The sequence below is a fragment of the Heloderma suspectum genome, chromosome 5, assembly GCF_057233095.1.
Source record: "Heloderma suspectum isolate Gila_16-S chromosome 5, 16-S_ref, whole genome shotgun sequence".
NCBI classification, from domain to species: domain Eukaryota; kingdom Metazoa; phylum Chordata; class Lepidosauria; order Squamata; family Helodermatidae; genus Heloderma; species Heloderma suspectum.
In genome coordinates this window covers 155045847-155059665 of record NC_139462.1, presented here as the reverse complement: position 1 = coordinate 155059665, position 13819 = coordinate 155045847, and the positions used below count along the sequence as shown (strand labels likewise).

General features: G+C 42.7%; 1 protein-coding gene across 1 annotated transcript in view; it reads right to left on the bottom strand.

The window, feature by feature from the left end:
- Positions 1–13819, bottom strand: part of TBX20 (T-box transcription factor 20) — a 61674-nt gene that overhangs the window by 26420 nt on the left and 21435 nt on the right. Inside the window, exons 4-6 of the mRNA XM_084860398.1 lie at positions 7827–7935; positions 4469–4627; positions 84–160 (exon numbers count right to left, since the gene is read on the bottom strand). Coding sequence (XP_084716524.1) covers positions 84–160; positions 4469–4627; positions 7827–7935 — 345 coding nt within the window. The remainder of the gene's footprint in view (positions 1–83; positions 161–4468; positions 4628–7826; positions 7936–13819) is intronic.

Here is a 13819-nt window from a genome sequence, read left to right as displayed (position 1 = left end):
AAAGATACATTTTAAGTCAGCTTTCTCCTCCCTCCCTCCCATTATCTTATCTGAACAAAAAGTAAACAAAAGGTCTCCATTACCTCTCGATATCAGTGAGTCTGGAAGAGTCCCTGAATCCTTTTGCAAAAGGGTTGCTGTCAATTTTCAGTTTGGTTATCTGGAAACAGAGAAGATTAGTAAATCTTACAGCTTACATGATCCAAACCAACACATCAGTACCAAGATCCATGCCGGGCTTCTACAGAATTTTTATCGTCTTGGAGGTAGATTGTCAATTTCTATGACTACCCTACTGCTCAGGCTGTAAGGACATTTGACCACCCTCATTAGCTTCAAGGCTCAAGAACTCAAGTTGCTCTCATTTGCGGTTGGATCCAGTCTTCATCATACATAGAGTAGACCCATTGAAATCAATAGGACTTAAATTAATGGGATTTCAGTGGGCCTACTCTAAGAATGACTAAGTTTGGATCTGAGCCTTAATTTCTCTTAAAGCAAACATTGAACCAACTGTCACCAGAAGGGCTTTTGAGGAACTATCTTGCCCTGAGGGGATGAGAAAAGATGCATGTTATTTTATGTTTTTATTTATTTGATGTAAAATCATATACCCTGCCTATTTCCCTGAAAAGGAACTGAAGGTGGCAAACAAACAAAATCCACAATCTTTAAAACTCTCTTAAAAACTGAAATAATGAACAGGATTTTTAAAAGCTCAGCAGATTAACCATAAGGGCCAGAGTGGTGTAGCTCTTAGAGTGTTGGACTGACACTTGGGGGATCCAGGTTCTAGTCCCCACTTGGGTGACTCACTGGGTCACTTTCGGCCAGTCATTGACTCTCAGCCTAACCTACCTCACAGTTGTGAGAATAAAATGAAGAGGAGAACCACCATGGGTTCTTACAAGGGGGAAAAAAGGATGGAATATAAATGTAATAAATAAATAAAATGTTTTAAAACAGTAAAAACACACACACAAATACTTCCTTGAAGAGACAGGCTTTTATGTACCGCCTAAATCAATACAGTGTATGGGCCTGACACATCTCTGTTGGGAGAGCATTCCACAAGGTGGATGCACTCATGAGCAGAAAGTAAAAAGAGATGAGAAAGAGCAGAAAGAAAGAAAAAGAACAGTCCAGCAAAGAACAGCCCAGAAGGAGAATAGATGTGGGCCAAACCTAAGTACAGTCAGATCTGGAATAGGTATATCTCCATCCATCTGGACAACTGAATCAGCCACCACCATCATTCTTTTTTCCTTCCTCCTCCCTGATCTCTTTCCTTGTGTTTTACATCTTTTCGATTGTATGTTTGAGGGCAAGGACTATCTAATGTTTGATTTTTGGAAGCTGCTCCAAGGGGTCTTTTTGGTTGTAGAGCAGAGTAGCAATGCTTTAAATAATAAATAAAAATAATAGATTGGTTCTAAAGAGGGGGAAGAAGTATTGCAGAATGAGAAGCCCTATTCATTTCTTGGAAAAAATTAAAGCCAGTCAGTTTTCTTCTTATAGTGATATTCAATTTGATATCAGCATAAGAAGCAGTATTTGGTTAGTGTTGTTGGATAAGGTTGCAGTCATCTATCTATCTATCTATCTATCTATCTATCTATCTATCTCTTATACAGGTTCCCAAATGAATCGTAAGAGCATCTCCAAGAAAGCTAGTCAAAATGAAAGTTGACCTACAATTCAACTCTCTTGCAAGGGCTTGACTGTTTAAACAAATGCATGACCTTTAAATCTTAAATGTGAGATAGTTTGTTGAAAGTGTAATGTATTTAGCCCTTATCTAATAACCTGCAGAAATGTAATCATCCCCCTTAAAACCAGCACTGAAAGAAATGGTAAAAAAAATAAGAGTGGTTCCATTTTCATTAGTCATACGTAATACGACAGCATCCTTCTCGAGGATTTCTAGAGAAGTTCCAAGGGGAAATTCAGCAGGATTTACGGGATGTGCTTGAGAATGAGACTGGAGCTTTCTAAAACAGCTTTATCAAGTCAAACACCATTTCTTTCAATGGGCCCAATGCTTGATTCCAAATTAGGATGATCCATAGGACCAGTAAATGCATAGCCACTGTGTTTAACTGGAGCAATGAATGTATATATAGTAATAACTTACATAGTCATTTCCTTTAGAAAACAGGGTTTGAAAACCTCGAACCTTTTGAGTTAAGAGCAGTTTCTGTTAAAAAATATATTAATCTCTCTCCATAAGGAAAAATCCAGATGGGGGTTGGGGGTATTTTTAAATAAACAGCAACCTACTCTAAACTTTTTGGAAATGCGCCAAGTTTTAAACATCCAAATAAATACGGTATGATATATGCATTTGATCAAAAGAGTTCAAGTTTGGAGAATCAACACTAGAGATGCATCTGAAATCAGGGGCGGAGATGTATTCTGGCATGGATTGGCAGCCTCCCCAACCTAACACCCTCCAGATGTGCTGGACTGCCACTCCCATCAATCTCAGCCAGAATGGAAATGATAGGAATTGCAGTCAAATAATCTGGAGGGCGCCAGGTTGGGGAAGGCTGAATTATAGAGTCTGACGCTGTGAATTTAGACTCTTTGGGCTTTTCTGCATGAGGCTGTTGATCCGCTGTCTCTATTTTGTTTCCTTTCCTGCTTTTTTGCTACATAAACCCTAGGTGGCACTGTGATACAGTGGAATAGCTGAAACACACAACAGGAAATCTCACTCTTTGGCTTTCACAATTAAATGCCGCATTTTCCCTGCTCTAAAAAAAACTCGTGGAAACTGCTGTTTACAAACAGAAGCAAAACTGAGCGTCATAGCATTGTCTAAAGAACCTGTAAACAACTGTGAGTAGGGAATGACGAATGCACACATAACGCCTCATGTAGAAAAGCTCTTGGATAGACATCAGACTCTAGAACAGCCTTACCCAAGCTGATGCCCTCCAGATGTTTTGGATTTCAACTCCCATCAGCTTCACCAGCACGGCCAATGTTAAGGAATACTGGGAGTTGCAGCAGAAGCTTTCTCCAGAATGCCCCCTCTTTCCCCTACTGGCCTGCTGTGATGCCCTTTGCCTGCCCCACTGTGCCACTCCCAAGGCCAGGAGAGGCCCAGCATGCTGTCATGGCTGTAGGCAGGCCCCACATCCAGCTCCGGCTGGATCCTCCATACTGCCTCTCCGCTTAATCAGAAAGCTCAGACATGTCTGTATTAGAAAGGTGTTGGGAAAGGCTGCCTCTTTCAGATATAGGGCAGTGGTCTTGTGATTCTCCAGTAACACCTCCCCAAATGGCTTGGATGTGAGCACTTCATCCAGGCACAGAGAAGGGTTTTCTGACATGGCTTAGGAAGTATGTCAGAAAGCTATTTTGAGATTTTACAAAACAGGGCTGGGGAGGGGGGCAAAGAGAAGATTCTCCATTCAAAGTCTGTCTCAGAAGCATTCCACAGAGATCCCATTGCAAAAAACTCAGCTCAGAAGAAGGCATTTGCCCTGTTTGTTCCGTAAGACTGCTTTCCCCAGGCCCAGTTTGGAAAACGATTTAAAATGTTGAGAAGGTAAACAGAGACTTCCAAACCTGCTTTGAAAAATGACATCTGCCATAAACTCATAAGAAAATGAAGAATTCACTAATTTCACGATCTGGAATCTAATCTATGGAGCAGTGCTCCCAAGCGTGGTGCCCTCTAGTTGTGTTAGACTACAAGTCCCAGCATCCCCCAGCCAATTGTGGGAGGTCCAGGGGCCATTTTTGCTCCCCCAGGCTCCCCCACCTTCTGCCCCAGGCCACAGTTGGCAGGACAGTGCGCAGTTCGTGGGATGCCCCTTCCAAAATTAAACAAAGCACCATTTTGTCACCATTATTTGGAGGCAAATCATTCCATAGTGCTCCATCGCACTAAAGAGGTTAAATTTAACTCGTTTGCAAACTAAATTTAAACTTTTTAGTACTCTGTAGCAGCTATGGAGTGCTAAAATGACAAATATAGCTTGCAAACAAGCTAAATTTGACCCTTTTAGCGCTCTTTAGTACTAAAAATGCATTTCCCCCCATAAAATAATACTTTTTTGCTGCCACTAAATTTGGTGGGGTGGTAGTGGGGTGGCGGGAGGCACACGGACTGGGGGGAATGGGGCAGGGGCCATGTGTTGCCCACTCCCAAGTTAGGTGGATGAGTAGGGATTTACATTTGGGTGTAAGCCCTGCACTCTAACCACTGCCTCATGCTGGAGCATGCTGGGAGATGTAGGAGTCCAGATTTCTTTCTGTCTAAACATGCATAGGACTGCACTTTTAAGTGGACCAACACAAAAAGTAAGAGAGCTCGGGCACTTCTGCCCCCACTCCCACCTCGCCAGCAATTCAAGTCCTGGTTGCCTGAGTCAGCCCTTGTATTCAGAGTTCAGCCAAGTAGTATTTATGAAAGGACAGGGGGACAAGAGCAATCAAACTAGCTAGAAACACTCACCAATTGGTTCTGGTAGGCGGTGACAGCAGTGAACACCGTCTCTGGAAATATAAATGTCCTGAATTCTTCGGATTTCAAATTCAGCAAGGAAGCCGTGTGGTCTTTCTTCTTGATGATGTGCACCCTGGGCTGATATTTATGCATGGAATTCAAGATTATCTAGCAGAGAAAAGAAAGAGAGGAAATCTCAAATTCAGTGCTCAAATTCAGCAAGCAGCAGCACCCTTAACATTGGGGGCATCCTTGGTTTCTTATCAGAGATTTCGTCAAGGGGCTTTCTGCATCAAGCACATCAACTCTTCTACAAGCCACCCCTAAGATCTCATAATGCATAATACATAATAAGCCAAGAAATTACTCTGCCATAAACACTGTATCTTTCAGCCCTATTTTACAGGATTCCAGAAGGCTGCCTCCCTCCATAGGTCTTTTAATTCAGACTTGCTGTACACATCAGCAGAATAAGGGTGTAGAGCAGACTGTACCACGTCTGACTGTAGTTGACCTGGATGCTATTTTTGAATGTTTCCCTGCATTAAAATATGCATACACACACACATACAGCGTTTTTTTCAAAAAACAATGTCTGTCTGCCTGTCTGTCTATCTATCTATCAAGCAAGCTGGAGTAGAATGCTTCACCTTGTTGCCTTGGGAACAGGGGGTGTCCTTGCACAGAGTTCGTATGTGTTTTAACGTTTTGAATGCTTCCTTACATGACCCCCTATCTGCAAGTGAAGTGGTACAGTCCATTCTACCACCCCATTCTGCTGGTTGTGTAGACCAGGTCATTTTATATTATTAGTATTGTTGTTGTCAGGACCTGCGTCAAGGGTAGGCATAGTGAGGTTCCTGCTGAGGGTCCGCTCCCCAGGCAGGGCCCACTTACAAGAGCTCCCTGGGCTTGCTCCTCCTCTTCACCATTGCAACCTGGTTCTTTATCTGCCTCTTGCTCTGGCCCAGACAATGGTGGTGGTAAGAAGAAGGAACAGCGGATGCCACGGCCTACTGGCTGACTGGCTGTCTGCCTGCCAAGCAAGCAAGTGGTAGCAACGATAAGAAAGCAAAGAAAGAGCAACAGGAGCTGGTGAAAATGGCAGTGAAAGGTATACTCACTGAAGGAGTATACATAGGAGTATACATAGGAGTATACATACATAGGAGTATACATACATAGGAGTATACATACATAGGAGTATCCATTGAGGGTGTCTTACTCAGGGCCTTCAAAAACGTGGAGCTGGCACTGTTTTGTGTGTGTTTTGTTTTCGGCTTTCACAGAGTTTGTGTGTGAAAGAATGTAAGGATGCATTCAAAATATGACCTGCTACTATCTGCAACTAAAGCAGTACAGTCCATTCTGCCACCTTATTCTGTTGGTTGTTTAGACCAGGTCATTTTATTGTAATACTATCATCAGCATCATCAATTGCAATAGCAAAAGGATTTTGGACAGAACACACCAAAACGGTCTTTCCCATTTATTGGTGTTTGTTAGGAATGCAGTATCCTGTATTAATCCTGATTAAAGCCAATAGCTGTCTGTAGAATGGATCTGTCACAAAAGCACTCTGGATGACTACATTTCTTCTTTGGTACACACCATAGCTTCCACTCTTACCATTAAAGCAGCATCAGTCAGGACCCAAACACCCAACTATAAGGAGTTTGCTGCCCTGGGCTCTTTGGTTAGATTCAACGAAATGGAAAGAGGCAACGTATCTTTACCATATTACTGTGTTCCTGTCAGGCTGGCTCATCTAATGCTACTGCTTTTTTAAAAGTACTTATCTCCATTTCTTTGAAAAATAGGACAGAATCTAACAGGGTGCTCACGCCCCTGGCAATTCTCTTGTGCCTCGCCAATTCCCACCCAGAAGAGGTGCCCACCACTTGTGGATTGACGATTTAGTTCTTCCAAGGGCAACTGGAAACAAGAAAACCACTGATTTCTGGAATGGGGCAGGTTGGCAGAGCTTACATAAAGTATGAGCCTTCCTGCTCCTTTCGGGGTTTCCTCTGGGAAGTGCCAAATCTCCGTTGTACAAGTGGTGAGTCCCACTTGCACAATGAAATTGGCGGGGTGGAAGAGAATCGGTAGGGGTGTAAGCGCCCGGTTAGATTCTGCCCATTGCTTTCATATGCTTCATCACATAGATATAGCTGCAAAGCTAACATCCAAGCAGTATGATGCTCTCTTTTTCTTTCTTTTTTTGGCTATATCCAGCTCACCGTTTTGGTCTGTGGGGCAGTTTAGCCTGCCCAGACAGAAATAGGTTGCCCATCCCTGAGCTACATAATAAAGACACCCAACAAGGGCAATCACGGAAATCACATAAGCTTTTCTCTATTGTGACAGTCAAGAAAAACTGATTCTTGTTAAAAACCAACAAGAATCTGTCTATTCATATATAACTATACCTCAATACACAAACACAAAGAGAGAGAGAGAGAGAAATCCAGATTTAGTTAGTTGCACTTACTTCCCACTGAGCTTTTTATTTTCCCAGACATTTTAAGAACTGCTTTTAGCGCCTTTATTTTGCTGCTGATTTTAGTTCAGTTTCCTTTGCTGCTGGTTTTCTCTTGGTTTTATTCTGCACTGTTTTTATTTTGCTGTAACATTTTAACCTTGATTTTAACATATTGTCCACTGCCCAGAGAACTTTGGTTATTGGGCAATTTAAAGGTACAGTAAATACACAAACAAACAAACTGAAGTCAATGACATGATATGAATCATGAAAAACTCTTCACATTGATTTCAGTGGGACCCAATTGCAAGTAACTTAGCCGGATCCAAACCATTATGTATTACCTGTTTGATTGTTTGTTATCTTTTTCAATCCACCCAATAACAAAAGTTATCTGGGCAGATCATATATAATATTATATTTTATATAAAAGCCTGTTGTTCCCAATAATCAGTCTTCTCATCACCCTCTGCACATATAAGAGAAAAAGAAGACAGGAAACTGTTTGGCAGGGGGGAATACTGTGGCGCACACGCACCATTGTGGGGTCTGCTTTAGGGAAGATTTTTTTAAAATGGGGGTGTAAGCTGGTGAATACAATGAGGCAAAGGAGCTGGGGTGCTGAGGGTGGGGGAGAGAAAGGGTAGAAGCAGGAGAAGGAGAACTGAGGTATAACTGGAAGAACCTTCTCCCTGGCCCAAAGTACCCCACTCCCTGCACATGAAATTTCACAGCCCTTTAACTGCTATCTCCAAATAACGGCAGCATCCCAACAGCTATTGGGGCTTGCTGCATGCTATGCCCATTTCTAACAGGTGTGCCGGCAGGTGCAACTGCCTGAGAGAGTTCTTATTGTTTTCCCTTCCCACAGGGCCAGCTACTCACGTGGCCGTGTTGATCTAGCTCGTTGTTTGTCAGCTTCACTTTTTCAAAGGACACCATCTGCTTCAACAATTGTTCCCCTGTAAATGGAGAATCCGGATGCACGTACAGTCTAGAAAGCCAACAGACACAGGGCCCATCAATGTCAATCAAGCCGATCTGTATCCACAACATTTTCTTTTGTAAGACAGTTTTCATACACAGTGGAGTAGTGCTACATTTTGAAGTGCAGGCGCTCATCCCATAGCCACACCCCCAAGGAAAGTCCAAAAATGTGGGCAGCTGTGTTGAGCCATATCAACAAAGCAGTTCTAACAGTTTTCATCTCCACTAGGAGCAGGTCTTTTGTTAAGCTAATGGGTTTTAGTTGCTCATCCGACACCAGGCTACCCCAAAATACTTTACCTTGCAACAGGGAACAACAAACTGTTGCTGGGAAAATTCATTTCCCACGCCTAGCTACTGTGAGAACTGCAGCTAAGCTCAGAGGGAACAGAAAATTCTGAGGAGGATGGCAGATGACATCAGTGTCCCTGCTAATCAAAAAGTGCCAGAGTTACGTCCCTGCAGATCCTGGCTCTGTTACACCACTGGCTGTACAGCAGCATCACAGCTTAAACTACTGGACATAACTCACTGGTCAGCAATGCTGTTTCTCCAGCTAGGTTCAGCCACTCATCTAAAGCCCCATCAACAAGGAATAAATTAAATGTCCCAAGAACCGGTCTGAAGTCACATGATGTGTAGCTTTAGCTGGAGCACTGTGTCAGGAAAAAGCTTCACATACAAAAGCGTGCCAGGAAAAAAGGCTCACTGGCTGAATTTCATACAGCTCATAAAAGGAACAGCCACTCGGCCAGAAAGGAAAGAAATGGGCTAAAACTGTTTCTCTAAGAAGGTCAAAGAGTTTCCAAGCTGGGTTTCCAGTAGTTAGCTATTAGGACTTTTCATTCTACCCACTCATTCCTCTGACTCTTTCACATCATGGCCAATCTTTCCTTATCCTCTGATTGGACAGAGCAGAAATGGAAACAATCTTAAGGGCTCTGGATATGCAACAGTTATCTGGCAACGGTATCCTTGCTTTGGTGACACCATGCTTAGACCTTGAAGAGCATCTGGAAGCTTCCATTGATGCAAAATGTGTCAGCTATATTGCTAACAACATCATGATCTCAATCCCTCCAGTACTGAAAGATCTGCACTAGTTGCCTATTGTTTTCTAGCCCTAATTCAAGGTGTTGGCTTTAACCTTTAAAGCTCTGAACAGCTTAGGGCCTGGCTATCTATGGGACTGCCTGTCTTGGTATGAACTTACTCTGTTAAGATCAGCAGGAGAAGCACTTTTGAAGACACCCTTGTTTGCAGAGGCCCAATTGTCAGGCACTGGGAAAGGGCTTTCTCCTGTGTTGCTTCCAAACTCTGGAATGAACTCACTTTGGAGTTGAGTCTGTTACTCACTCTCTATATCAAGGAAGGGGGTCAAGATGCATCTTTTTAAATTGGCTTTTTAAATTGTTAGCATGGTTCTGAATGGTGCTTTTATTGTTTTATGATGTTTTTACCTGATTGCTGATTGATTGATTGATTTTGTACACTGCCTTGGTTGATTTCAGAAAGGCAGTACAGAAATGCCTAAAATAAGTAAGTAAGTAAGTAAGTAACCAACCAGAGCTTTATATTAAGAAGGAGGAATGAAAAGATACCCTCCAACACACACACACTGGACCAACTAGTCAACCTCCCTTCCTTTAATTCTGGTCTTTCACATCCTCCCCAGATCCTCTGCCAAACCATCTTCTTCCAAGGCTGTGCTCACAGAGATAATTAATTTTGTCTTTAGCAAAAACCATTATCTCCTAACTCCTGCACCTAAGGGAAAACCTGGGTTGTATTATGAAACCCCAGGTTTCTCCTCTATTATCTTTCCACTAACTTCATGATTCAGAGACTCATTCATCATACAAAGACCCAAAGAGACCGCTTATACCCACAAACCCATCATTGTGCTTCTTATCATGACCCTGATCAAACGTGTTCACATTCTGCATAAAATTCATTTTTTTTCTAACCAGTGCAAAGTATGCAGGCTGTCAGTTTATTGAAGTGAAAACTCATGTTAATAACATATTCCAGTTGTAAAGTTTGGGCCATATGTATGTTTAGGGAAGAGAGGATTCACATAATATAGGTTTGCCTTGTGTAGCATTCGTGCAAGCCAGTTCCACTGAAATGCAGCTGCAGGTAAATATGATTGACATAAGAGATGTCTGAAACAGACCTATTCAGTTCTTCATTTGCTGGCCTGTATTATTTATTTACAATATTTGTGTATCTCTCTATATCTAGAACAGATTTCAGAGCGGTGAACACAAGAGATAAAACAGTAAAAGGATAAAAAGATTAAAACACCAAATTAAAATTATGCTATTTTTAAAAACAGAATACCAATGAAACTGTGACTGGTCAATTAAGGAATGCCTCCTGGAACGGTGCTGTTTTCAGGAGGCGCCGGAAACAGCCCAGTTGTGTTGGTGCCTGCCTGACCTCCAGGGGCAGGGAATTCCAAAGAAATGTTATGAATAAATGCTTCTCTTTTAAAGCTTGATTATTTCTGGAATCTTTCATTCCTTCTATAATCTCAAGCACAACTTAATTGCAGTAGCTGATGCTTAATGTCTCCTTCTAGATTATTATTCAGTGTGTTCACTGCTATGTCTTTGTCCAAATGGAAGACAGGGATTGCGTTTCCCTGCAGCTATTCTGACTAGGGCTTAAAATAACAATAAGGACATAAGAATTGCCATGAAGGATCAGAGCAAAGGACTGTCCAGTCCAGCATTCTGTTTGCACCGTGGCCATTGAGATGCTGACGGGAAGCCCAGACCAAGACATGAATGCAATAACGCCTTTCTGCTCATGAGCCCAAGCAACTGGCATACAGAAGCTTTCTGCCTGTGATGCTGGAGGTAGTATAGAGGCATCATGACCAGTAGCCATTGATAGCCTTATAGTCCATGTAATAATGGCTCATATAAACACTTCCTGATAGCCAGCATGTTGTAGTGTTGGAGCAGGATTGGGGGAAACGCAGGTTCAAATCCCCCCCCCCTCCAACCATGAAGCTTACTGGGTGATCCTGGACCAGTCATTCTCTCTCATCCTAACCTACATCACAGGGTTGCTGTAAGGATAAAAATGGGAGACACCTATGTATGCCACCTTGAGCTCCTCGGAAGAAAGGCTGTATACAAATGAAATAAAGAACAGGCACAGCATAGTCAGTGCACTAGGGTGGAGGAATTATGCTTTTAGCTGGATTTTGCACTGTTCTGAATCAAGCCAGACATTGACTATGATGGCATTATAGTTTGCATGAAGCAAATAGCAAAGGGTGGCTTGTATTGTCAAGGGAACTAATCAACATTCTGATGCCAGTGTTAAAGAAACAAACAACCCAAAGAAATACAAGGCATGCAGAAGATTTATCTACAAGCTGGAACTCATAGGGCTGGTATGTCTTTCAAACATTTGGTCTGGCTTGTAAAGCCATTTAAGCTAAATAATATTCTATACCTGGGAAGCCTTGCAAAGTTTCACAATGGATTTTTCTCTCTCTAAAGGAATGCTTCCTTGTGCATTCACAGCAAGCAAAGAAAAGTTGCTTTGCATGTTGACAGCAGGAAAAGAAGGATTTAATGGTCATCTGTGATGAAGGTTTATGAATAGAAACGCTTTCAAATGGTATTGGATAATCCTCGTTAATTTCAGCTTTGGCAGTGGTAGCGCTGAAAGTTATTTCTGTATAGAAATGATGTGAGGAAAGCCTGAGGGTATAAATGTCACCAAAGCTTTTCTACATCCATGACTTCTTTCTTTCTTTCTTTCTTTCAGTCACTTATGTAAGTAAACCTATGCATAGATTTTTCCATAATTGAGTGTCATTTGACACAATCTTAACACATGTATCACTATTTCAACACCTCCATTTAAACGTACATGCAGAAATGTGGCTTTAGTATCAGGGTATCAGAAACCAGGTAAATCGAAAACCCACTAGACCTTAATATCAGAGCTGTGTGCTTATACTTTAAGCCATTGAGAGTTTCAGTTTAATCTGCAAGACACCGTCCAAACAGAGGAGACGAACGCATCAGACTAAAATCAGTCAAGACTAGCATGATCAGGAGGCAGGCTGAAGGCACCATTCCTGAGCAAATGTTATCCAAAATACGCCATGCCTGCCTGAACCTTGGTAAATGCCTCTGAGATGTTTGTGATGGGATGTTTGCTAAAAGTAGCTCCGAAGGCTGGAGGGAAATCCTTTGGTTTTAGTGTTTCATGGATATTTGGACCTGACTTGTATGCAACTCAGCTGTGTGTGTAGCTCGTGCCTGTGCAACTTTCCCCACGGTTAAGCCCTGCTGTTTTCAATAGGGCTTACTCATGAATACAAGGGCACAGAATTACACCTCGCAACACAATAGTATAAAGGTCTGCTCAGAGGTAAGCCCCATTGAGTTCAATGGGGTTTACTTCCAGGTAAGTGGGAGTACGATTGCAGCCTAAGAGTCAGAAATGTAACAGAAACAGAAGCATTACAGAACAGTGAGTTCATTCAGGTTGAATATCCAGTTAGGGCTATCCCTAGGAGGAGCTGCTATTCATTATTTTTAAACAGACTTATCTCTGACACTTTTAAAAGCTACCCTTGTAAAAGGATGTTTGATCCAAAAATGCCTCAGAAATCTGTTTAGCGCTGCAATTCTATACTCACTCACTTGGGAGTGTGCCTCACTGAGGTCTATGGGACTTAATTCTGAGTGGACATGTATCGGTGCACAGAGGGTCAACTTTGCAGGGACTCACAGCTATGGGGAGGAAAGGGTTCACCCTTCCTTACCCAGCTGTGACTCCAGACAAAGATGGCAACTAATCTTGAAAAAACCCTCCCTTGGTGTTAATGGGAGGCTTTTTACAAGGCTAATTGCTGCATGGTGGGGTGGGGTGGGGTGGGGTGGGGTGGGGGGGGAGGGAAGGAGAGGGAGGCTGGCTGCAGGCCAGACAGGGAGGCCCCATTGGTCGCATCTAGCTCATGGGCCAAAGATTTCCCACCCCTGATGTATAGGATTGCACTGTAAGTGCATGTGGAATTAAAGACCCATAAGGGTCTCTACCATCACCAGCCATGCCATCTGGCTCTATCTCAGGGAAAAGCAAGGCAGCAAGGGCTCCTGCAGTAACCATTCTACCTGGTTCTTATGTAGCTTCATTATGTAAAACCAGCCTTCTGCAACCCAATTAGGTTGGACTACAACTCCCAGCATCCCCAGCCAGGATGAGAGTCGATTTCTGAATATGCTTCTCTCCTTTTTTTCTTGCCCATTTCTTTCCCCCTTTAGTGTTGCATCTCTTAGCCTGGTGCTTCCAGACCCAGTCTTTATTGTGTGTCTCCCTGCCTCATTCACAGTCACGGAATTTTAGGGGCAGGGGAATGTCCAGACAACAGTGTCTTCCATTTGTAACCCTCCCATGTTTTCCCACTATTCCAGCAGGTACTTCCTGAGCCCTCCATCAGGAAGTACCCGCTGTCATTATTCAAAAATGTAAACTGCCTTGAATGCTTCAGCAGAAGCAGCACTGTCTAAATCTAAGCAATAAATATAAAGTAACTGCATCATACATGTTTGTGAATTTATTCTATTTATTAATTACTTTACATCCCGCCTTTCTCTGTAGGTACACAAAAGAGCTTACACAGGAGCAAGACGATACAAAAACCAAAGATTCAAATACAAAGGCAAAGCTAAAAAATGAGAGTAGCGCAGCAGCCTAAAAGACAGTGGGTTGGATCAGGGCTTAAGCTGGATCAATTGTGCTGGTGGAAGCGGACTTCCCTGCCCCCTCCTTCCCACAGCAGCCCCTCCAGCCCCCTGGCAATGCTACACAGATAGTCAGGAGATCTTCCTGAATGGAGCTGTGGGGGAGGGGGATCC